Source organism: Barbus barbus (genome assembly GCF_936440315.1).
Source record: "Barbus barbus genome assembly, chromosome: 50".
In the NCBI taxonomy this organism is placed as follows: domain Eukaryota; kingdom Metazoa; phylum Chordata; class Actinopteri; order Cypriniformes; family Cyprinidae; genus Barbus; species Barbus barbus.
The window spans coordinates 1,759,260-1,786,919 of record NC_136728.1 but is presented as its reverse complement, the minus strand read 5'-3'; the positions used below and the strand labels follow the sequence as shown (position 1 = coordinate 1,786,919).

General features: G+C 38.5%; 1 protein-coding gene across 1 annotated transcript; it reads right to left on the bottom strand.

The window, feature by feature from the left end:
• Positions 1-987: 987 nt before the first annotated feature.
• On the bottom strand, positions 988-26,439 carry LOC306868506 (protein spire homolog 2-like). The gene is made up of 15 exons (XM_079414708.1): positions 25,880-26,439; positions 19,169-19,209; positions 18,697-19,074; positions 16,036-16,116; positions 14,976-15,140; positions 14,677-14,763; positions 12,691-12,811; positions 12,398-12,564; positions 11,152-11,365; positions 8,346-8,458; positions 7,436-7,573; positions 7,280-7,347; positions 7,146-7,173; positions 6,046-6,137; positions 988-1,766 (listed from the first exon to the last, which is right to left on the bottom strand). The coding sequence occupies exons 1-15, from the start codon at positions 26,142-26,144 to the stop codon at positions 1,529-1,531; spliced, it is 2,196 nt and encodes a 731-aa protein (XP_079270834.1). The 5' UTR covers positions 26,145-26,439; the 3' UTR covers positions 988-1,528.
• Between the last annotated feature and the right edge of the window lie 1,221 nt (positions 26,440-27,660).

Genomic DNA, 27,660 nt, shown 5'->3' with positions numbered 1-27,660 from the left:
ATGGATGGATGGATGGATGGATGGATGGATGGATGGATGGATGGATGGATGGATGGATGGATGGATAGATAGATAGATAGATAGATAGATAGATAGATAGATAGATAGATAGATAGATAGATAGATAGATAGATAGATAGAAATAGCCAGATGATGGATGGATGGATGGATGGATGGATGGATGGATGGATGGATGGATAGAAATGGATAGATAGATAGATAGATAGATAGATAGATAGATAGATAGATAGATAGATAGATAGATAGATAGATAGATAGATAGATAGATAGATAGATAGATAGATAGAAATAGCCAGATGATAGATAGATAGATAGATAGATAGATAGATAGATAGATAGATAGATAGATAGATAGATAGATAGATAGATAGCATATTTAAGTAGCTAATTACATATTTAAGTAGCTAATTACATATTTAAGTAGCATAAACATTTAAATAATTCTCCCTCTCTACACTAAAGGCAAAAACCAATCATGATTGCTATCCATTTTTACCGGTAATTAAGCTTTATTGCACTAAAGTCAAATGTTTGGTAAATCAATATAGCACATATGTGTCAGCTGTAAACAATGTTGACTCTTCTCATTTGCTCTAAAGTGTTACTCATACTCTAAATGGGTCACCTCAGCTTTTAAATAAAGCCCATGTACAGACGTTTACCTTATTTAGGCGAAAGCTTTTCATCACTTGTGTTTGTGTGCAGGTTAGCATATAAATTATGTCAACTTCATCATAAAAGTGTTTCATTTTCTTTATACAAAATATATGTTTTAAATATAAGTTGTTGTTGTTGTTGTTTATTTTAATTTTGGTGTAAAAGGTTTCCCAAAGATGTTCTTGGCAGGTATATTTACTATATATTTATCCATATAGTATTTTTGGATTAAAAAAACACAATATATATTATGATAATCACATGTGGCTCTTGTGTGGAAACATCACATACTGGAGAGAGCAGTCATTTAGTGGCATTGGTTTTATTGCAGATTTGCAGACCTTACAAAACAAGCGTGAGTTAAACATGTGGATCAGAAGGACACTTCATTAGTCAACCCAGAATAAGACACTATTATCTGCTTCATTCTGACCTTCACTGACTCAGTCCCAAGGTAATTACATCACCCTCTGGTGCTAAATAGAGCTAAATCCCAAAGCATAAAAATACATTTGCTATTAGATATGAGAAATATGCATTTACAGATGTACTGTATAAAGATGTCTCCTAAGCATGGCCAGTCCTGGCTCAGTTATATAGCATTATACTCAAGCTAAAATCAAAGAAAAGATGCAAAAGGATTTTCTTTCTTCATTAGCCTTCAAGCATTGCGTCCCTTAATCTATAGATGTGGTGGTTAGATGTGCATAGTGCAGGAGGGGTGATATTCACATGTGATCCACATCTCTATCCTCTAACACTGGCAAATATTTCAGAGGGAGAACCGCTGCCTGCCAGCTGGAAGCTAGTAGAGTTTGTGTAGAGTTTGTGTGAGGTGGAGCCGATACATTCATTTACTCATCCCACAGAAAGCGTGTGGTTGTGATGTGGGATGCGGATGTGTCGAGGTCGTCCTTTTATTGCGTTTGGGTGTGTTGTTGATGAAGTCCAAGCTCCTGCGACTGGAGGAAATGACATCAGCCACAAACTTTGTGCAGTCAGAGCACACGTCTCTCAGGTTGCAGCCTGCGGCGTACAGGTGGGGAAACTCTTCCTCCACAGAGTGTCTGGAGAGAGAGCACAAAGACCTGCAGACAAACAGACAGACTCTTAGCATTTCCTAAAGTCGTTTTAACCTTCGTATAATGCCAGCACTCCTGATGACTGCTGTATATGTGAGGGATACTGCATGCATGGCTAGCTGTGCATTAAACTATTTTAATGCACGAAGTGAAGGCCAAGAACCACCCGATGCAAAGTGGAGCCATGCATTATCCTACTTATACCTTGGTCATTTGCCAGCATTTACAAGTTCACCCTTGTGGGACCTTATGGATATTTTTGTCCTTTTCAGTTTTTAAAAAAAAATATTTTAATGCCAACTGCATCAGTTTTGGCACAGGTGTGTATTTTTATTGAAATTTTAAAGCTGCAGTCCGTAACTTTTGCCTCTTTGTCGCCATCTATGTTTGGAAACCTGGAATTGCAGTTTCTTGTGGAATTATCTTCCGTGTGTGGGGTTGTGATCCGGCACGGCTCCAGCGTGGATGAATCTAATGTTTTGAGGTGAATCTGTAGCTGTCAGTCACCGCACCGGTGTGGATGTTTACTGTACTTTGCAATCACAGATTCTAGCCTATGCCTTGGAATAGATTAGATTAGATTAGATTCAACTTTATTGTCATTTATGCAGAGTACAAGTACAGAGCTAATGAAATGCAGTTAGCATCTAACCAGAAGTGCAAGAATATAGTGTTTTATACACATATAAGTGCAGAGTAAGTGAAGATATGATTTACAGAATGTACAGTGGAATTGCTATATACAGTATTGAGCAGAGTATATAAAGAATATAAATAGGAATGCAATGTAGGGATTGTATGTACATTATGAACAGAGCAATGTGGGATTATATATACACATTATGAACAGGAGAGACGTGAGAACAGTGGTAATAAATAAATAAATACAGCTGGATGAGTGTGTGCAAGTATTGATAGAACAATGTATTCTATGCAAAATAACAGTAGTGCAATATTTTATAGAAATAGTTTACTGTGCTTTGTACAGTAACAACTTCAGACAGTTTATATTGTAATAACTTTAACAATGCAGTCTGTGCAAAATATGAGTAGTTCAAATGCATGTGTGTAAAGTACTGTGACCAGTGCAGTAATAATAAGCAGGTGCAGGAGTTAGATTGGTGGTGTGGCGTTCAGAATTGTCACAGCCTCGGGGAAGAAGCTCTTCCTGAGCCTACTAGTGCGAGAGCGTAGGCACCTGTAACGCCTGCCGGATGGAAGGAGGGTGAAAAGTCCATGGTTAGGGTGAGAGGCATCCTTGATGATGTTTCTTGCCCTGCCCAGACAGCGCTTATGATAAATGTTCTCAATGGAAGTTAACTGGGTGCCGGTGATCCGTTGAGCAGTTTTCACCACCCGCTGGAGTGCTTTGCGGTCAGATGCGGAGCAATTGCTGTACCATACTGAGATGCAGTTCGTGAGTATGCTCTCAATGGTACAGCGGTAGAATTCCACAAGGATCCTGGGATTCAGGTGAACTTTCTTAAGGCTCCTTAAGAAGTAAAGGCGCTGCTGTGCCTTTTTGACCAGAGTGGAGGTGTTATGGGACCAGGTGAGGTCATCAGAGATGTGGATGCCAAGGAACTTGAAACTCGACACACGCTCCACTACAGCTCCGTTGATGTAGATGGGTGTGTGTGCATGACTCCTAGTCCGCCTGAAGTCCACAATGATCTCCTTTGTCTTCTGGGTGTTTAGCTGTAGATTATTGGTGGCACACCACACAGCCAGGTGCTGCACCTCATCCCTGTAGGCTGATTCATCGTCATCCTTGATCAGACCTACCACCGTGGTGTCATCTGCAAATTTGATTATGGTGTTGGAGCCATAAACAGGAACACAGTCATGGGTGAAGAGGGAGTACAGGAGAGGGCTCAGTACGCAGCCCTGTGGCACGCCGGTGTTCAAGGTGATGATGGAGGAGGAGAGGTTATCTAATTTAACGGACTGAGGTCTGTTAGTCAGAAAATCTAGAATCCAATTGCAGATGGGTGTGCTGATTCCAAGCTGGCTGAGCTTGGAGATCAGCTTGGGGGGGATTACAGTATTAAATGCAGAACTGAAATCTATGAATCTATTGATATATGACCAAATCAAAATTTTCACCATACATTGCCATCTGAACAAGTAACAAGTCTGCCACGTTTGTTCTGACCAACTGAGGAAAAAAGAATTACAATAAATCGCGCTACCAATGGTGATTAAATCTAAAGATCGTTTAGCTCATATCACATCTAACTGTGCAAAGTATTATCATTGTTATACGTTTTTCTCAAATTATTAATGTTAGCAACATTAGCATTGCGTGACTGAGTATAGTGTGTATTAACGTGTAGATTTAAATTTCTGTACACTCTAATATCTAATTGTCATGCCATTCAAATTTCATATTAAGAAATTATTTTAACCCAAAAAGCAAACTATGCTCCCTTTGAACTGGTTTTCTTTAAAACACAAATCTTGTGTAATCCCAGGCTATCTGTAATCAGAAGCACATTTAAAACTGGAATATAATTTAATTTCATTCACGTGTTTCATAAACACAATCCTTTCCGGATTACAATCCACCATCAAAATGATGTTTAATTATTCCAGCTGCTGTGAGAAAAGGCTATAAATGATCCGTCACCTGAAGGATTCTCGCCTGCGATAGCCTACTAGCCGGGACAACTTCTTTATGTTTACAGACGTGACGTAATGACCCAGTGCCATGCTCGAATTTCCCACGAAAACCTACCTGTACCACTCAAATTAGAAAACATTATTATAAGCTAACCGTTGTGAATCAGGCTAAAGTAAGGCGACAGCTTTGAACACTGGCTGGTTATGTACTTTCTCAAATATTGATTTTGGATAATTTTTTACCAAAAAAGGTTACGGACTGCAGCTTCAAATATTTCACCCTCATTTCCTTTAATAAATCTATTGTACACTAGGTACAGAAAATAGTTCCTCTCAGTGCCTTATGAACAAAAACGTCTTCCTTGAAACCCATTAAAACTGCAATTTTTTATCCCAGGGCCATTTAACTATAAACTGATGCCGTCTTTGTTAATAGGCTTTCATTCTGTTGGCAAGGCTTCAAAATAAAAATGTTTGAAAAAAGTTAACCACATGGTGCCATTTTCTCAGGGTTGGCCTATACTCACATTTTTCCTGTTTTCTACTTTTGCTGTATTATAGAGCCAGTTGGATAAATAATGCAGCTATAATTGTGTGGGTGTGTTGGTATTGTTGGTTTGTATGTGTGTCCTAAAAAACGTGTGTGTGTGTGTGTGTGTGTGTGCACCTGTAATGTTTGAGAGAGAGAGACATTATACTGTACTGCGAATCACAAATTCCAGCGCTGCGTTTGCCAGCGGAGCTTTGCTGGAATCTAATGGGAAAAGTTTGGTACTGCACCCAAACAAAATCTTACTAAAAGCTCATTTTTTGAGATATCAACCTCAAATTTGGAACACAACTTGTTTAGAGTAATGGCTTTGATTCTCTAGCATTTTTTGTGTTCAAAATGTTTTATAAAATATATATTTTATATAAAACATTTTGCTGATAAATCATTTTCATACACTTTTACAAGTGTGTGTGTGTGTGTGTGTGTGTCTGCGCAGTCCAATCTGCAATCTCCGACTCTCTCTCTCTCTCTGTGTTTGTGTGCATCAATTAAAGCAGCGCATTAATATAGAACAGTGATTAAACTGACTTGGAACTACCTGTGCATTAAGGTTTTAATGCATACCTGCCAGCCAATCAGAATCGAGTATTCAGGCAGACATGCACTTTATACAATACAGATTCATTCAAATGTTATTAAACAGGAAAATAACAGCGCTGCAAAATTCCTGAACTATGAAATTAATTCCATTTCAATTGTGCAGCTCTACAGACAACAGTGGCTCTATTCAGCTCAATTTAGTTCAGTGTTGATTTAATTTAGTTCAGTAACTGTGTGAATGTCACAAGGTTCATCAGTTGAAACAAACTCTGTGCAACTGTAAAGCATCTCTATTAAGATTCAGTTGAGTTGAATAACAGTGCAAAGTTCATCAAAACAAGAAACTCGATCAATTTGTACATTATGCAATTGTCTAAATGCATATGTCACCTTTGAGCAACAGTCTGTGTAAATAAGCATAATGTCAGATGCAGCTTCTGGATTTTTGTTGATGTTGGAAACATGTTATTGGTAACTTGAAAGTTGTGACTTTGTTACTAATGTCATTTCAAAGCAAATTTCTGGCCGGTGTGGAATGAGGCTGTAGACACACAGCATATATTTACTCACTTATAGACTTCGCTCTTGTGACTCTTCGCACTGTTGTGAAATCCCACAGTGTACACGGGAATGTGTGCCATCTTTTTGTATGGAATTTTCATCTGTTAAAGGGACGAAATAAAGCCAAATCACACATGGAGTTTGTGACATTGCTTCTACTGTTGCAGTGTGTAATAAAAAAAAATACACTACAGTATATCTTTAGTTGGACCTCAGCACTACTTCCTCACAATTAAAGTACATTAAGCACAAAATTAGTTGTTCCAATTTAGCAGACTTTCCCCTGGTTTCACAAACAAGCCTTAAGATCATTGCACACTGAGTCCGAAATTTTTGCATGCATTTTCCGTTTTCTTGTATTCGTTTATCAATACTTTCCTATCAGAATGCATGCAATAGAATGCGGAAACGCAGAAAATCGAACCTGATCCGAATTGTTTTATGACGGACGAAAGTTTTGGAGGCAGTGTGTAAACGTGATTGACACAACGTGAGGTCGTATTTATTTTTTAACATGCAAAAATTTCGGACTCAGTGTGCAATGGCCTTTAGGCCTAATCCCAGACTAAAAGGTAAATCTGAGCTGTTTCAACTGAAATAAACTTGCACTAACTGATCTTAAAATATGGCAGTGCCTTTGTTTTGTCTCAAGATGCATACCAGTATTGTTTTCTTCTAAGGCGTGTTTATAAAAACTACTTAAATTTCCTAATTGAACTATTGCCTAATCCTGGTTTAACCTAAACCCTGTCTGTGAAACCAGGCCCTTCAGTATACCAGTATACCAAAAGTACAATTGCTCTGTTTCTGGAGTTTGTGTCTTTCTCACTGTAGTTCACCAGAAAAGACAATATCATGCTATTAATTTAGCATATTATTGAACCTATGTAATTCATGGTCATAAACTAATGTAAATGTTGATTTCAAGAACAAGAACCAAGGATCAGCTTGCAGCCATAAACTCATTTATAGCGAGAACTACCTCATAATATGTGGCATAATAAGTCATATCTTTATGAAACATTAAACATATTGTCAGTGTTCTATAGTGTGAAAAACTTACAACTACAAAGTGATGCATGAGTTTAAATGAAATAAACATTTAGTACCTTTGCACTACAAGAGCTACAGACAGACCTAAGAGAGAGAAAAAAAACACATTAACTGTGATGATCAGAAGAGCGAATCGAACAATGTTAATATTTCATATTGCAGGAAATATTTATGAAAATGAAACCGAGACCTTTTACACAGGAGGCACCTGGATGGCCATGAAAACAGTGGAAACTTCACCCGACAACAGCAGCATATCTACAAAACAAAGATGAACAAAACATAAATGAGCACTGTTGTCTTTGGCTTGTTGGACTGAGCATGTGATCCATACAGATATTCACACCTTGCCTTTCTTCAGATTGTTATAAAGCTCTTTGTTCTGCATGTATTTCTCCATCTCAGCCTTAACGAGTATCCGCCGAACATTAATGACTTCATCCACTGTTAAGGCCAGACTGTCCACTGGATGACTGAACTCCTCCTGTGTGCGAGGAAGACAAAGAAGACCACTCAGATCCTTCTTTACAATAATGTAGGCCACTTATGGTCACTATAGGGCAAGTTTTGTCAAACGCTTCCTGCTCATTTTAAAGGGGTCATCCGATGCCCATTTTCCACAAGTTGATATGATTCTTTAGGGTCTTAATGAAAAGTCTATAACATACTTTGGTTAAAATGTATCAATGGTAGTGTAAAGGTGAAGCTGGATCACCAATGATTTGCGCCAACATAAACACATTTAGGTAGATCGGGGGCGCATACCCTTCAAAAACGTAAAAAAGGTAATCCACTGTGTCTTCAGCGGCTCAGATGTCGGGAGTAAATGACTATGTTCATTATTATATCCAACAACAAAACATCTCAATCGCTTAGGAGTCATTCTTGTCTGCATCTGCTCCGGCGGTGAAACAATGATGGACTGATGACAGATCACTTAGGGTTAAATGCCAGTGTCAATCAACAATCGTGGGAGGGGCCTGGGTCTGTTTGACGTCACACAGACAAGAATCTGAGAACGGCTTGATTTTAGAAAGGGGACATGATTTATCAACATTTTTAAAAAACACTGGGTGGATTTTATCATTATAGGGTGGTTGTGTACACACACTGCCAATACATTTATGTTTAAACAACATGTAAAAATGAATTTTGCATCTGATGACCCCTTTAAGAAATGAAGGAAACTGTTGTCTATAGAAATCGACAGCATGTCACAGATGCTGCCTACTATGCAAAATGCCATCACCACTGACCATCCACTGATGTCTGGAGAGTCCGTCAGATGCAGCACCATCACAGCGTTTGTCAGCGGAGCTCAGGGACTGACATGTGGACGAGGGCATCCTGTCAAACACCGGAAACGAGGCTAGACACAAAGACAACAGTGGAGAAAAGAGAAAGACCACCAGGCATCTCAGTTTAATCATTCAGAAAGACTGGGTTGATCTCTCTCCCTTTTATTTACTTTGACCAGCTTAAGAGTTCCATCTAGTGTTGACACTGGAAAACTGAATGTTCTTTATATCAACATAGGGCCAGATTTACTAAACAGGGCAAATTAGCGTGAGAGCGCAATCCCTTAAAAGCGCCAGTCTACTGACAATACGCACATTAACGAACACATACACAGCCAGATCATTTCCATAATGACCAGCGCAATCCACCAAGAGCAGCGCAAATCAGCATCTGGTTTAAGATTTGTTTTTGGGGGGTGTTAAATTAAGGCACAAATACCAGTTACAGTTTTTTTCAACTGCTTACACACAAAATCTTTACTTGTCACACAATTTCTGAAAGCTGACACTCAAACAGCAGAAGCACAAATCTGCAAAACCATAAACTAATTCTCGGCCTTTAACTTTGAGTTTTCAATTTCATAAAATACTTTTTTTCAAACACAACACACAATTCTCTGTGTAACACATGCAAATCTAACAGGAATTAATATTATGGCAAAGGTGATTGCAAATGTTTGCTTTTCAGATGTGTTTCAGATTTTGAATGCAGTGCTTAATTTTGCAAGAGATGCGAGGCATTTTACATTTTGTGTGCAATTCTTGGATTTGTGTGTAAATTTTTGAAAAAAAGAGGCAAAGTTTTGAAAATATGTGCAAGCAGATTAAAAAACTGTAATTGACGAGCGCAAACCTTAGTAAATTATGTTGCGTGATTCATTTAAAGCATTGGACTCGGACTCAAACTCAATTCCTGGAGGGCCACAGCTCTGCACAGTTTTGCTCTAAAACTAATGAAACACACCTGATCCAGATAATCAGTGTCTTCAGGATCACTAGAAACTTCTAAGCAGGTGTGAGTTGGAGCTGGTTGGAGCTAAAATCTGCAGTTTGAGACCACAAAATCAAGGAAATAATGGGGTGGCATGTCTTTGTGAACATAAATGTAGACTATGTAGACTTTGTGATCAGAATCTCCGTCTGTTCACATCTGTTCCTCATATAATATGTCAAGATTAATACTCCACAGAGATAACGGCAACAAAGCAGAATATAAAATTTGGCTTTTGGATAACTTGTTTCAAACAAAACTCTGAATTTCTTTCAAAGATTAAAGAACCTGGCGAACTTTGGAAAATCCAGTTATGATTTCTTCTTCAAAAGTGCTCACTGCATCAAACCCTGGACTGATAGAGCTTCCTAGATCAAGTTTTATGTGTAATGTGCATCAGAGAGTGAATGAGCAGATTGTCAGCTGTACATGGTATAAGGCTGAGGCTAAGGGCAAAAAACACTTCATGCAGGTATGCAAGCACAGACACAAATTAAACATGTCTTTAAAAGTCATATTTCTATTCGAAGTGTTGCTCTGCCATGACAGAAGTTGACCTGAAAGCAAAAACTGAAAATAAGATGAAACAACTGCATAGCAACACCATAGCAATCACCCAGAGTACCCTAGCAACCGCATAGCAACACCATAGCAACCACCCAGAGTACCCTACCAACCACATAGCAACCACCTCAGGTACCCTAGGAACCACATAGCAACACCCTAGCAACCATCCAAGGTACCCTAGCAATCGCTTAGCAAAACCATAGCAACCACCCCAGGTACCCTAGTATCCGCATTGCAATATCCTAGCAAACAACCCAGGTACCCTAGCAACTGCATTGCAACACCTTAGGAACCTCCTTGGGTACATTAGCAACCACACAGCAACACCCTAGCAACCACCCCAAGTACCCTAGCAACTGCATAGCAACACCCTAGCAACTATCCAGAATACCTTAAAATATTTTTAAGCCATATGAACTCATTTAAGCTTCCATTCTGTTTAATATTTATATTATTGCTAATCTATCTATCTATCTATCTATCTATCTATCTATCTATCTATCTATCTATCTATCTATCTATCTATCTATCTATCTATCTATCTATCTATCTATCTTACTGTATTGCCTTCAAAACATTCCAGTTTTAAGCTTTAAAACTACTTTAAACTTCAAACTATTTCAGACTGAAAACTGCCAAACGTTTAAAAACTCTTGACAAACTTTTTTATCTAGTTGGAGTTAGTAATATTTTGTGTAAGCACAGAGAATGTGCCAGGTCTAAGGAGTAACTAGCTAAACGTTACCTCATTGTGACAATACCGCACATGCTTTTAAGCTACCAGGAAATATGTCTTTAAGCTTTGCAGCTGCCAGTTCATTTTAGCAAATCAGTTTGTTCATTTCAATTAACTGGTTCACAAACAGAACTGCTTTCCTTTCATCACACAACAGTGTTCTCAAAAGCTTTACTTGAAATAAATATTTGGATAAATGCTGCTTGTTTCATTAGTGTGTTTTCAATTCATTGTTATTAGTTGCGTTTAGTGTAAATGTATGTGTTCAAGCTTGATGTTTGGTGGTTAGTGTTAGAATTAGGGTTGCTTGCGTGTAATTAATCATATTTTTTTGTTATTATAATAGTATGTAACATGTGTAACAAGGACACCTTAAAATAAAGTGTTACCAACCACAGTTAACTCCTCTTAAAGCACATCTTACTTTGTTTAGGTCCATTACGTCTTACAGATGTTTCTCCAGGTCTGACCTTGATAGATGTATGGAGGTCCGACGCCCGTCAGCGTGTGTGACCGAGGTCTCTCTCCTCTCAGGGGACCGACACCTCTGAGCGGCGGTGATTCTGACATCACTTCCCCTCTGAGCTCTTCCAGGTCGTGTTCGGAGAAGGAGCGATCTCTCTTCAGAGGTGTAGGAGAGCTCTCCACCCGTCTGATATCCATGCCGTCTGGAGAGTCCTCATCCTGAGCCAACAACACAGAGCCAATCATTTCAATTCAAAACACAATTTAAACATCAAGTCAAGGAGATCTACCAAACCAGCTTGTAATTGAATTTGTTTAATTTATAGAGCGCCGTTCCCAGGCTCCAGGACACTTTACAAGGTGCACTAATACAAAAAATACTCATTACAAAGAAACAATTCAGTGGACATTGGACATTTACCCAATCCAGTCACAAATAACACATATAGCACCAACTCAGTAAAGAATGCATATGGGACAAATACACAATGCTATTTAGTGATAGTGTTGATTAAACAAATATGTGTTAAGCTTTGATTTAAATGCACTGAAGATTTTGATTTAAATTCACAGGTAACTGTTCTGAGTGCCAAGGAGACTTTATGTAAAAGGGTTTTATTTTAAGGTCCAATTCTAGCTATTGAGGAACCATTAACTACGACTTTTGTCTCAGTAAACTCCTAATTTGCTGCTTATTAATATTTAGTAAGGTAGTTGTTTAAGTTATTGGGATTAGAGATGCAGAATATTGTTATGCAGAATATGTGCTTTAGTTAGTTAGTTTTTATATATGCTTTAGTTTTAGTTTTATTTTGTATTAAGTACTAACAAACAGCCAATATGTTAATAATAGGCAAGGCAAGTTTATTCATATAGCACATTTCATACACAACGGTAATTCAATGTGCTTTACAAAAAAGAAGGAAAATAATCATAAAAATATATATAATTACAACAATAAAAACAAGGAATTTAAAAAAATTGATTTAAATGAATTAAAACAGTTAATAATAGGAAATGATTCAGTTCAGTTTGGACACAGTGCTCATTCAGTAGATGCACAGCTAAAAGAGTTTTGAGTCTAGATTTAAGCTGCTTATTAGGCATGCTAGCAAGAGAATTGGTCCCTATACTAAAGTGTTACCATATATAAAAGTCAACTTAAAGATTTTTGATTATGGGAAAACTTCTTCAAGGCTGTTGCAAGAGCACGATCACAGAAGCAATGCTGATTGCACTGAAATCTCTCACCTCAAATATATTCATCTCCTCCATTTCTGCCAGCGTTGGAGCTTTTAGAAGAACACGTATGCGAGACGGTGGGTGGGAGCCTGCTCCTGTGATCGACAGGTCAATGCAGGAAGTGGATTTGATGTCACATTGGCAGGTGTGTGCCAGACATGGTAACGAGCCAAACGCTGAAGAGAGACAAAACATTGCTGTAAATCGTCTAACACACAACAAGAGAGCTACAGAAGTAATGGAGGAGCGATACTGTTTCTAACACAGTGCTAGTGTTTGGCTGTGGTGTGTGTTTAACGCACATCTCTTTGAACTGGACGGCTCCACGGGTCTGAGTTTGTGATCTTGTCTGATCTCGGCCAGGACTCGATCATGGAGCGACTGCTGCCGCTGAGGAGGAGGAGGCAGGCTGCGCTCGGACACCTGCAGACGTCAGGACAGGCTCAAAACCAACCAATTTAGCTATTTTGTTGCTAAATTTAGCAACCCTAGCAACTTTTTCTTCCAAAAGCAACTAGCAACAAATTTAGCCATTTTTAAAATTTATTTGGCTACTTTTAGCCACTTTTGATAAGTGACTCAGACAATAAAAAGGCACACATTTTCCATCCAAATTACACAAAAAGAGGAAACCAAAGATGCGTAGCAGTACACACATCACGTGAATTAAGAAGCTGCTATTTGTAATTTGCTAATTTAATAATTATTCATTTATGATACACATTGTTAGTAGCTTGTACCTGCGATTGTTGATCAGTTAGTAGACTGTAAATGGAAAAGATAATAGTAATTTTCCAGGACTTTATTATCCATTGTAACCCGAAAACACAATGTATAATTTAAAATGCAGGTAAAAAAACAATACGGAAAACTTCTTTCATATTAACATAGCAGATTGTGTCCTATTTTTACGGACTTTTCTTAGAGTGTAGCATACTAACTATCTATTAATGCACTGCTTAAAGCATAATTGTTGAGTATGCGTAGTATTACTAGTTTACTAGCTATTAGAAAAACTTAAATTGTCAAAAATGTGAAAGTGTTTAATAATTCAATGTTTTTAAAAATACACTTATTTATATTTTAATATTATATTATGCATATTATTTTACAAACTAATCTAAATTAACATATACAATTTTTTTCTTTTTGCTGAGATTTGATGTTGTGACACAATTTTGCATCGTGATTACGCAATGACGTCATCACGCATTGGCATCATAGCATTATTTAGCAACTTTTAGCGACAAATCGACCTTATTCCTTTAACAACTTTCTCTGAAAATTACAGTGTTAGTTAGTATTGCACTGAAGGAAAGTTTCGTTCAAACACAAACAGTTCTTGAAAACCTCGGCACTTTTAAAATACTTATGCTACATTTTCCAAACCCGGTATGACATGATACATAGTTTGTCTGTCATGCTTTCAATGTGTCTTTACCTACTATGTACTTACATGGCAGCATTTGATGCTGTGTACTTGTACTTACATTTAAAGTACATGCATTGAATCAAATTGTAATTAAATACTTATTTTTAAAATATATGAATAGTAAAGACACCTGTAAAATGGGACCAAATTAGCATTTAAAGAGTCCTAGTTAAAAACAGCACTACCGATAACTTTGAAGAGAGATTAACCAGTAAATTCATCGTAATGCTTTGGTGATAAGTACAAAAATATGCCATGCTCATAAAGCAATTTGAATTTGATCAACCAATCAGATAAGTTGCTGTTACAATGAAAACGTAATTCATGGCACAAGAATTAAGCAGCGAATTCCCACTCCCATGACGCACTGCGAATAACAATCAAAAGACGTAATCTCTTCGGTATTTCTATATTCGTATATATGCAAATATTTAGTAAAAACACTTACTGACAATTTAGTCATATTGTACTTACATGTTTGTTTTAATCACATTCATTCGCAATGCTTTATAGTATAAGCAGTTCATTGCTTCAAGTACTCAAGATTTCAATATAAATGTGCAATATACCGTTTTACTTCAAATCAGCATTTGTAATGTTGTGATCATCTCAAAAGCTGTCTGGTTTAGTACATGCAACAGAATTGTGAAAAGTGGGTGGTCATTGTCACATAGAGTAAGATTTCATGATGAGAGCTGTTAGTGCAACACCGCAGAAACAGAAACGAAGCGACAAACAAACTATCCTGCTGCCAAATATCCTACATGCTTGCATTGTAGTGATTATATTCATATTATGTATAGTACTTAGTCTGGTGTTACTGCACAGTAGTTATAAGATATTGTGAGGAACTAACTGGTTTAAGAGGGGGTCTTGATCTGATAAAGTCCAAGATCAGCTCGTGAGCGTTTCGTTTCACACACGTGGGAATATTTCCATCTACCTGCAGAAGACAAAGAGTCATGATATTATAGTTATCATCAAATATAAAGACAATGGCTAATCACTGTCATGCTGCATCATCTGAAAAGTCTTTCCAAAGCCATAATCTCAGACATATTAGCGGGTTAGGATGAGATTAAGTGGGGGATAAAGCACTCAACATGTGCTTACTACAGCAACCTCGGTGTCTTTAGCACGAGTGAGTGCACTCACCACAACTTTGCGTAGTTTATATTTGCGTGAGCGAATGTCTTGCATGAGCATCTCAAAGGGCGTGAGGCTGAACTCTGTGGGCAGAGGGTTAAAGGGCTGCTCCTCCACCTTCTTGAGCTTCACGCCCTGCCTCAACTCCTTCATCAGCTGCACCCACAGACGAGCCTAAGTCACCAAACACACAGAGTCTCCATCAGCTGGATATCACAAAGACAAATTTGACCCTGAAGTACAACACCAGTCATAAGTGGCAAAGGTATATTTGTAGCAGTAGCCACCAATACAATATGGGTCAAAATGATCAATTTCTCTTTTATGCCACAAATCTTTAGGATATTAAGTAAACGTCATGTTCCATGAAGATATTTTGTAAATGTCCTACCATAAACATAGCCAAACGTAATTTTTGATTAGTAATATGCATTGCTAAGAACTTAATTTCTGTCATGACATCTCTCGGAGGGATTGGCATGATAATGGACATGACCATGTTAATGTGTTTGGTCTTGGTGGAATAGGTCTGCTATGCTTCTGCAAGTACCGAGACTTGCTACTGCCAACACATCCACAACATGCTGCTGTGAGCATGTAGGAAATACTGCTGCTGCACATATAACACACATGAAATAACCCCCATATAGCATACACGAATCACCTCGTAGCAGATCTATACAGGTGGAGCTGGGGAGGTGGAGGGTTTCTGAAGCGAGCTGCAACTGCTACAGCAAGCACTAGTCATATATTTGAATGTTGAGCAGCGAGCTCATTAGCTACTGATAGAGGAGAGAACCAATCAGCTGTGCCATGTGATAATGATGACATTATGTCAGATTGAGTTAGGCCTATCAGACTTCAAAGGCAATTTTCTCAATATTTACATTTTTGTTGCACACTCAGATTCCAGATTTTCAAATAGTCTCAGCCAAATATTGTCCTATCCTAACAAACCATACATCAATGTGATCTATGAATCTCTATTTTAAACAAATTTATCCTTCTTTTTGTGGCATAAATATGAGTAAACCCTTTCAGCTACAGCTCTATTAAGCAGGTCCTTTACCCAGTCAGTGTGTTGAAGAGCGTCGAGCTCAGCGGTGGCACTGTCCTCCTGCGGTTCCTCCGTCCTGATCTTCTTCAGCATCTACAGGAAAATATCAGACACTCATCAGAACAGAATCTTAACCTCTCACACAAGCTACGGTATGTGATGTGGTGTTTCACATGACATAAAAGTGTGGCTTTATGTGTGCTTTTTTTGTTAAAGCAGTGTTGCTGTTCTAAAGTTATACAACTACAGTTGTGTTGATGGGTTTTAAAGCAGGGTTGATTTTTTCTTTTCAGTCTGTATTTACAGCAGTTTCACTGTCCACTCGGTTCAAATGTGGATGAATGGCTACACATAGATGTATAACACTGCCAGAGCTGTGTGAGATCACTGCCGTCCTGCTTTTGTGGGGGTGTTAAATACAATTGTTTAATTTCTATAAGTTTTTAATATTCTAAGAGCTTATCACTCCAAAGATACCACAAGCCAGTCAGTGTATTCAGGAGTAATGTATTGTGAGTTGCTTCAGAGGCATAAGATATTGCAAGGATTACATACAGCAATAATAAAACAGTGCGTTGATATAAAAAAAAGGACACTTACATTTGATACTTAAGTACTTTTAAATACAAGTACTTCTGTACTTCTACTTAAGTAAAAATACTACTTTTTTTGTAATGGAGTAATATTTGACCAGCAGTATCTGTACTTTCACTCAAGTAATGAAGTTGTACACACTGTCCGCCTCTAAAGGTTTCATTCTAAAGGTTTTACTAAACTCTAATCTTAATCTTAGTATAGTACAGAAGTGTAGAGTACCTAAAAATCATACTTGAGTAAAAATACAGATACCTTACAGTAAAAATTACTCCACTACAAGTTACAAGTCACCAATTCCAGAAAAACTTCTGATTTGATTTTAACAATAAGTATTTTACGTATAGTAAATATAGGCTCAAAGATGCACTAGTCAAAGAGGCATGCCGGTGAAATACTACAGTGATTTGGAAACTGGGGAAACAGGCAGAGGCAAGGATCTATGTGCAGGCCTTTAATGGAAAAACTAGAATAAACAATCAACCAAAAACCACAGGGAAAAAAGAACAAAACGAGGGGGAAACAGACAACCATTACATTCAACAACTCACAAGGAACTAAAGAAACACCAGAGATATATATATAAATAGGGGACTAACAAGCTTAACAAGATATCATGACACACCTGGGGAGACTAATCAAGGGAAACCAATGAACAAACTGACTACAAACACCACGGGCAAGACCGGACTGGCCATCTGGACTTTCAGGAGAAGTTCATCATCAAAGAAAAAGTGTCATATTAAGTGACGTTGACGTCAACAAAGGGAATGCTAATGCAATCCATGTTTCTTATAATAAACTGAAACTGACACGAAGGAGAGTGGGCTCGTGATGGCAAGCAAAAAAACGTGAAGATAAAAGCAGCTGGGAGAAGCTAAAAGAAAAAAAAAGTGAAGAGTTACATCAGGTTACCTTTGCCCTCCTCTCTCAGCCTGTGAGTACTATAGTAAAATCCCTAGTCCACATCCACGTCTATTACTCCACACTGTCTGCCGTAAATGTTCCATTCATTCATAACGAGACAGCGGCAATTCTACAACAGGTTACATTTGAGAGCTCTTGAGTTAGAAAATAGAGTAAATGAAGTAGCCTATAAAGTGATTGCTCCGATTTACACACACACACACACACAGAGAGAGAGAGACTTATAAATACTCAAATTGAAGAATTCTGTTGATTTCAAGTATTTTAATTCATTCAATAATACATTTATTTCAATCCCCTGCTGGAAAAAAAAACAATAGAAGCATCAACAGAATTTGTAATGGTTTACTGGTTTTAATGGAAACTGTAATGGACCCTGTTGGTCTCTACTGGTAATTGGTCATCTATTATTGGTGGCTTTTGTTAAAACCACTAAATTCTAATGGAACATGTCCCAAAACACACTATAGGAAACCATTATTTAATGGTTTAAAGTTGATGGTTTGTAATGTTTGTAATGGTATTTGTAGTGGAAACCATTAGAATTTCTGTGATGGTTTCTATTGTTTGTTTGTTTTATTCAGCAGGGTCAACATGGGGTTTGTTATGTTATTTATCATAAATGCGATTGATTGCTGTAATATTGTGAGATAGTAGCAGCTGTTTGTAGTTGTGGTGGGCCTATTTGGGAGAAAATCCAGGGCCGTGCTTGTTCCCCATTGTTTCTGTGTTCACTTCTTGTGATGTCATGATCCCTGTTTGTGTTTCTGGTGTCTGTGTTCAATGACGTTTATGTAGTTGTAGTTCTCTGTGTCCCTAGTGTTGCCTTGTTCCCCTGATGTTTCCCTGCATCCTATAATGTCCACTACATAGACAAAAACTCCATAGGGTCTCAGGAGGATAAGATAAGTCTGATTTTGCTATTGTTACTATGCATTATTATATGTTTAGTTGCATTTTATTAATTGCATTTAGCATTTCTCTGCTGTCCGAGATCAGAATAAATGGCCTGGTTTAAACCTATGCTGTCTTCATGTATGTTATTTATATATAATTTTGAGTGTTTTTTCCAAACTGTTTTCTTTTTTCTGTTAATTTCAGTGTTTAATTTTATCAAAAATGCATTCACCAACAAGAAAGTTGGTTCCTCACCTCTTTGGCATCTCTTATCCTGCTGAGGAAGGTCTGCAGCTCAAGGGTCTCCAGAAAAAGCGCTCGACACACGGCCTGGTAGTGCTCGGGAGCCAGCGCTGGATTTGCCAGTCTTTGGGCACAAAGCGCCATCACCTGATGAACCGTATGAAAGCCATGCACTGCACCTTCTTCCTCCTCTTCTTCATCCTCATCTTGGCCACTGTAGCCCTCGTCTTTCACTGCATTACTGCCGCAGTGTTTGCTTTCGCTGCTGTCCTGACCACCGACCATAAACTCAATGAGCTGCTCGAGCTGAGGGCTCAGTTCCCGCTCCTCGCTGTCATCCAGGCCCCAGTCCAGAGCGCGGTAGATCGCCACACCCATGGACTGAACCAGCTGCACACACGTATGATGAAGAAACAGGGTGTGTTAGGGGATGGAGAGTGCAGAAATCTACCTTAATACCACAATAGTCTCATTACAGTCTCACCTTTCCATCAGCAGCAGAAACATGATTTGCATTACAGTCATCTAGGAAAAAAATAAAAATAAAAAATAAGCAGCAGGAAAGTGACACTTGCATTTCTAGACTTTCTAACCCAACATATGTAATTACACTGTACTAGTGTTGGAACCATCCAGGTGAATGAAAATACAAGAAATGTTAATGTCACAGGTTTTTGCTTACTTTTCCATATTTTCCACATTTTGCTTTCACTGAACTACAGAAGCTGAAATGTGTGCAATATATGCATGTTAACTTGATTCACTCTTAGCAAACTGAACCAAAAAAGTTTATTTTTAATAATCACGTTTACTAAATAACAGTTAATTTTTTTGCAGTCAACTGAATATGTAGATAAACTGAGATGAGTTGAATATACTGAATATTTAGGCTTATTATTATTTGGGAAGGCTTTTACAGTTAACGTAACTTCCCTGCAGGCCTCTCAATATGCAATGCCATTATACATTGAGGGGGTCAGTGAGGTGTAGAAATATGTCAAGATCATGAAACTTTAAAGAATAGCAGAGAAAACGCTGAGGTTCTGACTGGGAAGGCTACTCGAGAATATCAAAGCAAAGCACAAAAAAGGTGAAGGTTTTCTATATTTCAACATAAAACAAAATATGCCAAAGCATCATGATTTCCATTATGAAAAAGATGCCAAGAAGACTAGATAATAGTGCTCTCTGCAGTTTAATAATGGTATAGCAGAAGCACAAGCCCATCCAAGGTCTTCCTCGGGTCTAGAGATTAAGTGGGTGGAACAGACTCCGTAAAACTCATTATACCAAATCTCCTAGATGGGTCTTTCCACTCGACCATTCAACTAAAGCTGATACACAGATGTGAGACTAATTGCCATATTGTGGCTTTAACTTCAAGTCCAAATGAGGCTTTGCGCAAGACTATTGATATAATGCCTTTGAAAAGACACAAATGTGAAACACCTGGCTAAATATATTCAAAACTGCCTCAAGCTCTGTAAAATGTCCTTCAGAAGAAACTAGACCACAAGAAAAACAAGTAGATCACCATAAGGGTGGTATAACTCTGTGGCAAATCATTTTATCGCCCGAGTGTTGTAATAGGCATGAAACATGGCTGTTTAGAGACAGTCCACCTCAAAATTAAAATTCTCTCATCTTTTGGACTCACAGAGACAGATTCTTTTTCTTTATATCTTTGTGTTCATCTGAAGAAAGAAAATCACACATTTGGGATCAGTGCTGGGGAAAGTTACTTTTAAAAGTAATGCATTACAATATTGCGTTACTCCCTAAAAAAGTAACTAATTGTGTTACTTAATTACTTTTTATGGAAAGTAATGCATTACGTTACTTTTTCTCATCTGGGCTGGGCTTTGCTTGTTTGTTTTCAATATATAAAAGTTCTTTAATGTAATGTAAAAGCCCTTTCACGCCAAAAGTGAAATGAAAACGCCTCAGGCTGAAATGTTAGCAGAGCAGGCGGCAGCACGTGATTGTTTGCTTAATACTTTGTTTCTGTATGTGTTGTTTAAATTGGATCTATCTGCCGCTTTTGACACTGTGAATCATCAGATCCTCCTGTCCAGCCTCTCATCACTGGACACTTCGTTGGTTTGAATCCTATCTCACTGGTAGGTCTTTCAGGGTGGCCTGGGGAGGGGAGGTATCCAAACCACATCAACTGGTCACTGGGGTTCCTCAGGGATCAGTTCTTGGACCCCCTCCCCTTCTCCATATACACTACATCACTGGGCCCCATCATACAGGCACATGGCTTCTCCTACCATTGCTATGCTGATAACACACATCTCTATCTCTCATTTCAACCAGATGATCCAACGTTAGTTGCATTGATCTCAGGCTGCCTTTGATGACCTGCTGACCGCTCAAGCTTTTAGGTTTGCATTGCACAACATCAGAAAGATCAGGCTCTTCTTAACAGAGCATGCTGTTGAACTTCTTGTCCAGGCCCTTGTCATTTCTAAGCTGGACTTCCCACGTCACACCTCTCTTTATCTCCCTGCACTGGCTGCCGGTAACGGCTCGCATCAAGTTCAAGACGTTGATGCTTGCATATAGAACAGCCACCCGCCTACTTCCACTCACTTTTACGAATATACATTCCCTCCAGAGGTCTGAGATCTACTAGTGAGCTACATCGTGGTGCCATCACAGAGAGGCTCAAAATCACTTTCAAGAACATTCTCGTTCACCATTCCTGGCTGGTGGAATGATCTTCTCACCTCTATCCGGAATGATGATTCCCTGACAATTTTCAAGCGACAACTGAAAACTCACCTCTTTCATCAATATCTGACATCATCCTTATAAAAAAAATAAAATTAAATCCTTTTTCTCTTTTCTTTAATCTTTCCCTGTCTAGCATTGAACAATGCTTGAAACTTGGTATTACGAGCACTTCCTGTGTCTATTTGACTCTTTAAGATGAATCGCTTGATGTATTCCCCAATTGTAAGTCGCTTTGGATAAAAGGGTCTGCTAAATGAATGAATGTTAATGCAAATTTACTTCAGTACAGTAGAGGCTGCAGCTCAAACAAACCTTTCAGCTGTGCTGCTGTTCTGGATTGATTGAAGAATAGGACACAGGAGAAGAAATTTCAACACTCTTCAGCAATAAAAAAAAGAAAAATGTTAAAGGGCACTCAATGCCTTTGCACTTTACTCCTGATTTCTCTCAACATGAGGACAGGAGAGCTGTCAGTCAATACATGGGAAACAAAGTAACTTATTAGAAAAAGATATTTCCTTCTAAATGAAAAAGTAATGCATTACTAGATACTTGGAAAAGGTAATCTTGTAACTACCCCCAACAGTGTCTGGGATGGTATGAAGGTGAGTAAATGATGACAGAATCTTCATTTTGGATGGGCCATCCCTGTGAATGTCGTATGACAGCCTGGGTCACTGTGAACCAGCAGAAGCTGTTCCTGACCAGATGGAAAGTACAAAATCAACATTAAATTCTAACTTTTCTATCCGTTCTCTCTTTTGAGTTAGGAGATGTAACTAAATACTGTATCTCCAAACATAGAACACTCTGGAAGAGAAAAAAAAACAGAATGAAAAGGACAGGATAAAAAAAGTTGGCATGGAATTGATTACCATAGTATTACCATAGTAAGCCAAATAATAATGTGATATGAAGAAGTTCACAGAAACGGAACAAACAATACACAATACTCAGTTGTGTGCCAGGTCCAGATCCAGAAACAGACATTTCGAGTGGCAGAGATCTGTTAACAGCCGAGTGAGCAGTCCTGATGACTCAGTTCAGAACTAGCAGATGAATATAAATAGCACTGTATGAGCTGAGCCAGGCATGCAGCAGAAGATGGATCAGCCTAATGATTCTGGATGTGCTCTATATGCCTCCATCCTTTGCAGAGGAAGACTCTTCATGTTTCACTTATTAATGTGAGAGAGCCAGCTGCTCTTGACTTCTTATAATCTGAACTGTGTAAAATGAAGAGTTTGAAGCATAGAGTCTGCATCCTGCAGACCACACTCGGTCATGGAGGGCCGGTGTCCTGCAGAGTTTGACTGGTGGAGCTATACTTGAAATACGTTGTCTATGCCTAGTAATAGCTGCTAATCTGTTGAGTGAGTAATTCAATGACTCACACATTATAGACAAAAAGTCACTAGTGCACAGTGCTGTAATTTACTGAACGAATCAGTGAACTAACGTTCTTCAAGATTTGAGTCACTAAGTATGTTTACTATATGCACAGCAATGAGAGAGTTATAGGAAAAACAAAGCTGCACTATTTACACTCATGATGCCATAGAAGAACCTTTTTGTCTAAATGGTTCCATAAAGAACCTTTACATCTGAAGAACCTTTCAGTTTCACAAAAGTTTCTTCAGATTATAAAAAGGTAAGAAAGAGACGGTTCTTTAAAGAACCTTTGACTGAATGGCTCTTTGTGGGACCAAAAATGGTTCTTCTATGGCATCGCTGTGAAGAACCTAAGCACCTTTATTTTTAAGAGTAATCGGGATTATTATTCCAGACATACAGTGGCAAGAACAAGTTTGTGAACCCTCTGAAAATAGCTAAATGTGGCCTTTATTTAACTCACAATTATAGATAAATCTGACTAAACAAATAATCGCACACTTATCACATTTTTATTATATTCTACTATATTGAGTAATCATTCACAGGGTGGAGAAAGTGTGTGAATCCTTGTCTTGAATTTAGAACTTGTAGTTAGCAAAACCTCCACCAAATGTATAAAACTATTGATTGGTTTTGGCGCACCTTTCCTCACAAATCTGTTTAATTTATCAGTATTCCTGGGTTGTCTCTCTTGATAGCACAGCCCTCTTAAGGTTATCAGCATCTCCCTTGGCTTCAGGACTCAGGAAAACATTTTTTCAGTCCTTCTTTAGTTTTTTGTCATTTTAGATTTGTGTCATTGTCTTCATGCATCACTCTCACTCTAGAGAGTTTAAAGTCATGAACTGCTATTCTTGATATTCAAGATAAAATATCTTGATAGACTTCTGAATCCATCGTTCCGTCACTGATTGCAAAGTATCCAGATCCTGAGGCAGCAGAGCAGCATTGGCTTCAGATATTTAGATATATAAATCTCAAGACATTTTAGTAATATTACTGTGAGCTCTTACTTCAGTGTGGTGTTGTGGATATTTCGGCAAACAGTGTGCTTCATATATTCAGTTCAACAGCATCAAAGAGCATCTCTACAGAACTCTTTAACTTTGTGTGGGAAAGATATTTCATTGATGATGAGGCCTGTTAGTCAGTACTTGGGATCTCAGCCCATCTGTGAAGGAACTGACTGTACATTTTCTCCAATTACGACTCAGCGATTCAGTGTTGTTGGGTTGGCATAACGGATGTCTGCTGAGGATCACATATGCTCTCTTCTGTCTGCAGTCTCCTCCCCTGGCAAATGTGACTCAAACGCAGAGACAAAGGACCCAAGCATAGTTTCCAGAAACATGCAAGACAAAAATTAATTCAAAAATGATCAGCAGGAGAACTTCGAAAAGTCTGCTACATCGAACAGTGTACGGCACACACAGGGAGAACACAGGGGCACAAGGAGCTAATTAAAGTCTGCATGAATTGTCTTTTCTCTCAGTTACACAACTTTTCTAAATAGTTACTCAAATGAGAAAAAATGCAGGGCTGCAGGACTCGATCGGATCGTTGGATAGTTGTTGTTTGCTATTGCTGTGATGTTATTTGATTGACAGGTTGCTGGAAGAGCAAGGGGCATTAATATGTTTCTGATTATGAGGGCACATGAATTTAATAATAACAATAATTTATAATAAAAACTGCAATATTCCTTTAAAAATAACAATTAAACAAAAAAACAAGAACATTTTTTTAATTTTATATATAGGCCTGTATTTTTATAAAAAATAAATTTATATATATATATACATATATGTATTATTTTATTTTATATACATATTTATTTTGTTATTGTGCAAACCGTAAAAAAAATTGTAGGCTACTTTCGCTTTTCTAAAATAATTGTTCAGAGATCTGAACTGTGTGAAAGCAATTGAGCAGAACTGCAAATGTAGTTGTGCTCATGTAGCTAAAATTAGCCTATTTCTCATGTCGATTGTCATCATTAACCAACCTGTGGAAAATCCTACTAAAATACGATGTAAAAGATAAACATTAGAGCATCCTATGTCCATCGATCGCCGCCTCATTTCCAAAACAGTGAATCCACGCACATGCAGTGTGTTTTGAGACGAGTGTAAACACCCTTTGCTACTACATTAGTCTCAGGCCAATGCAGAAGTCTTCTAGAGGAAATCAATAGCCAAGTTGTGCAGCTGTTTATAACACATATCGCAAATCAGATTCAAACACAGTGTTTAGAATACACAAGCTTCAGAAAAACAACACTAGACACCCATGTAATCAATAAACACAGAGCAATGCATCAAAGTTGAAGATAAGGAATCAAAAATATAAACTATGATATGTGACCCTAGAGTACAACACCAGTCATAAGTAGCACAGCTATATTTGTAGCAATAGCCAACAATACACTGAATGGGTCAAAATGATGTATTTTTCTTTCATGCCAAACATTATTAGGATATTAAGTAAAGATCATGTTCCATGAAGATATTTTGTAAATGTCCTACCATAAATATATCAAAACATAAGTTTTGATTAGTAATATGCATTGCTAAGAACTTCATTTGGACATCTTTAAAAGCAATTTTCTCAATATTATTATTATTATTTTTATAATTTTTTTTCAGATTCCAGATTTTCAAATAGATGTATCTCAGCCAAATATTGTCCTATCCTAACTTATTTATTCAGCTTTCAGATGATGTATAAATCTCAATTTCGAAAAAGTGACACATGACTGGTATTGTGCTCCATATTTCACAAAATCCTATTGCTCGCAGGACTAAATGAGGATTAAAACAAATATGATCATCATCGCGAATGCATTTAAGTGCGTGACTTTATTGTTTTAATTAATTTTTAAAATGCGGCGTTTTTATTGGTCATACCTCAATGGAGGACGCCGCTATCATAGAATTATTGATGGAATACAATTGGAATGCATGTAAAATGAAATGTGCATGGACGAAAGAAACTCTTAAACTTTTCAATTTCTTCTTGAGCCTGTTGAAGAAGTTTCTCTGCGTGAATGCCAGGTGCTCACCGCCGCTGTCCAGATGCGCGGTGACCGTGCCGTCTCTGTGCAGGAGGATCGATGACGGCCCCCGGATCAGGAGCCCCGGCGGGCGCGGCGCTCGCAGCTCTCTGCAGCACTGGAAACACACTGCCCAAGCCTGCTCCTCATTGATGGGCTGCTCGTAAGACTCCAGCACCTCCTCCAGAGACAGCTCCCTGATCTCAGCTCTCTTCGCCGGGGAGGAGACCCTCGCGTCTCCGTCCTTACCGCTGCTGTTCGCCGATCTGGCCATGTCTACAGTGTCCTCGGGACCTCCTGGAGTGTGTCTGGGAACGCAATGATGATTCTGCGGTTCATTCCGGGAACGAGGCGTCTGCAGTAACGTCAGTCCGCGCTGGGCAGAGGAGCGGAGGCGGACAGCGCTGATGATGGCGCAGTTGGAGCAGAAGACGGAACGCAAGACAGAGAAAAAACAAACTTCATTACTATTATATTGCCTAGTGCATGTATGTTGTATTATGAATCTTTCGCAGCGGTCAAGTTCCCTTCGTCATGTTTGGATGGGTGTCATATCCTGCATCCTCTGCAAAGTGCTCTCCGAGCTCCTCCCACATACTGGACCAATGAAACAGATGAGATCAACTTGCAGGGGAACTAGTTGGGATGCATAAATAACCGAAGACGGCAAAGAATGCTAAATTATTCAGCGCATTCTGCTTAAAACCACGGTGCGAAAACCAGGTTGTATCTTTGAAAATGGCAAAAATAAAGAAATAAATACAATTTATAAATGTGTGTGTGTGTGTGTGTGTGCAGGCACGTGCACACATAGACACAAAAGGGGGCTGGAGCACCTGCCCTTTTTTCTGGGGATTTTTTTTTTAAATAAATGAATATAGGCCTATGTATATATGTATGCGTGTGCGTTACTGTTTGCGCACAGCTTTCCCTGTCAAACAAATAAAAAAAATCCAAATATCAGGTCGGATCGAAAAATGTTGAGACTCTGTGGAGTTCCGATGGCTTTCTCTCCTCCGCGTCTCGACGCAGGCGCGCGCAGCACAGCAGTGTAGCACACAGTGATCGGCACATGCACAGCACCCCCTCCCTCTACAGTTGTGTTTATCTTGGTGTGGAGGTGAGGAGACGGGGGTAGCTGCAGACTGGAGCAATGGGCGTGCTGAAATGAGGCGTTCCGAAAGGTGAATCAGTACAACAAAATCTATCCCTAACCCTACCCCCACACCCTGACAGACAGCTTTGTCGACCAATCATTAAGACCTTTCTGCACGCCCCTACCTTTTGGCACGCCCTAACCTTTCGCCACGCCCATTGCTCTAGCCTGCAGTTATCCCTACTTGGAGGTGAGTGGTGATGAACAAAAGACTAGCTACCTGTGCCTCAAATTTACAGCTAATTATCCAAAAGACAAAAATAGTTCATTTGTCTTGCTAACATCAGCTACCATAGACCAGTGCGTGTTCTTTCACAGCATGATTCAGTTTATTAAAATGCATTTAGATTAAGAATGATCACAAAATTCAAGATATGGGTGCAAATGTATATATTCAAGAAATGTATATATTTATATAATTTCATATAGTTAATCAGTATCACGTGAAGACTGACGCCCCCACCCCACCAAAAAGCAACATGATTACAAATGCGATATTGAGTTTATAACGCAGTTAAATAAACAAGAATTTAATATTAACACCCTTGTGTTTTAGACACAATTTTGACTGTTTTTGCTCTATTTCGCCAACAAATATAATTTCAATTTGCAGCTGTTTTGTTCCTGAATGAAT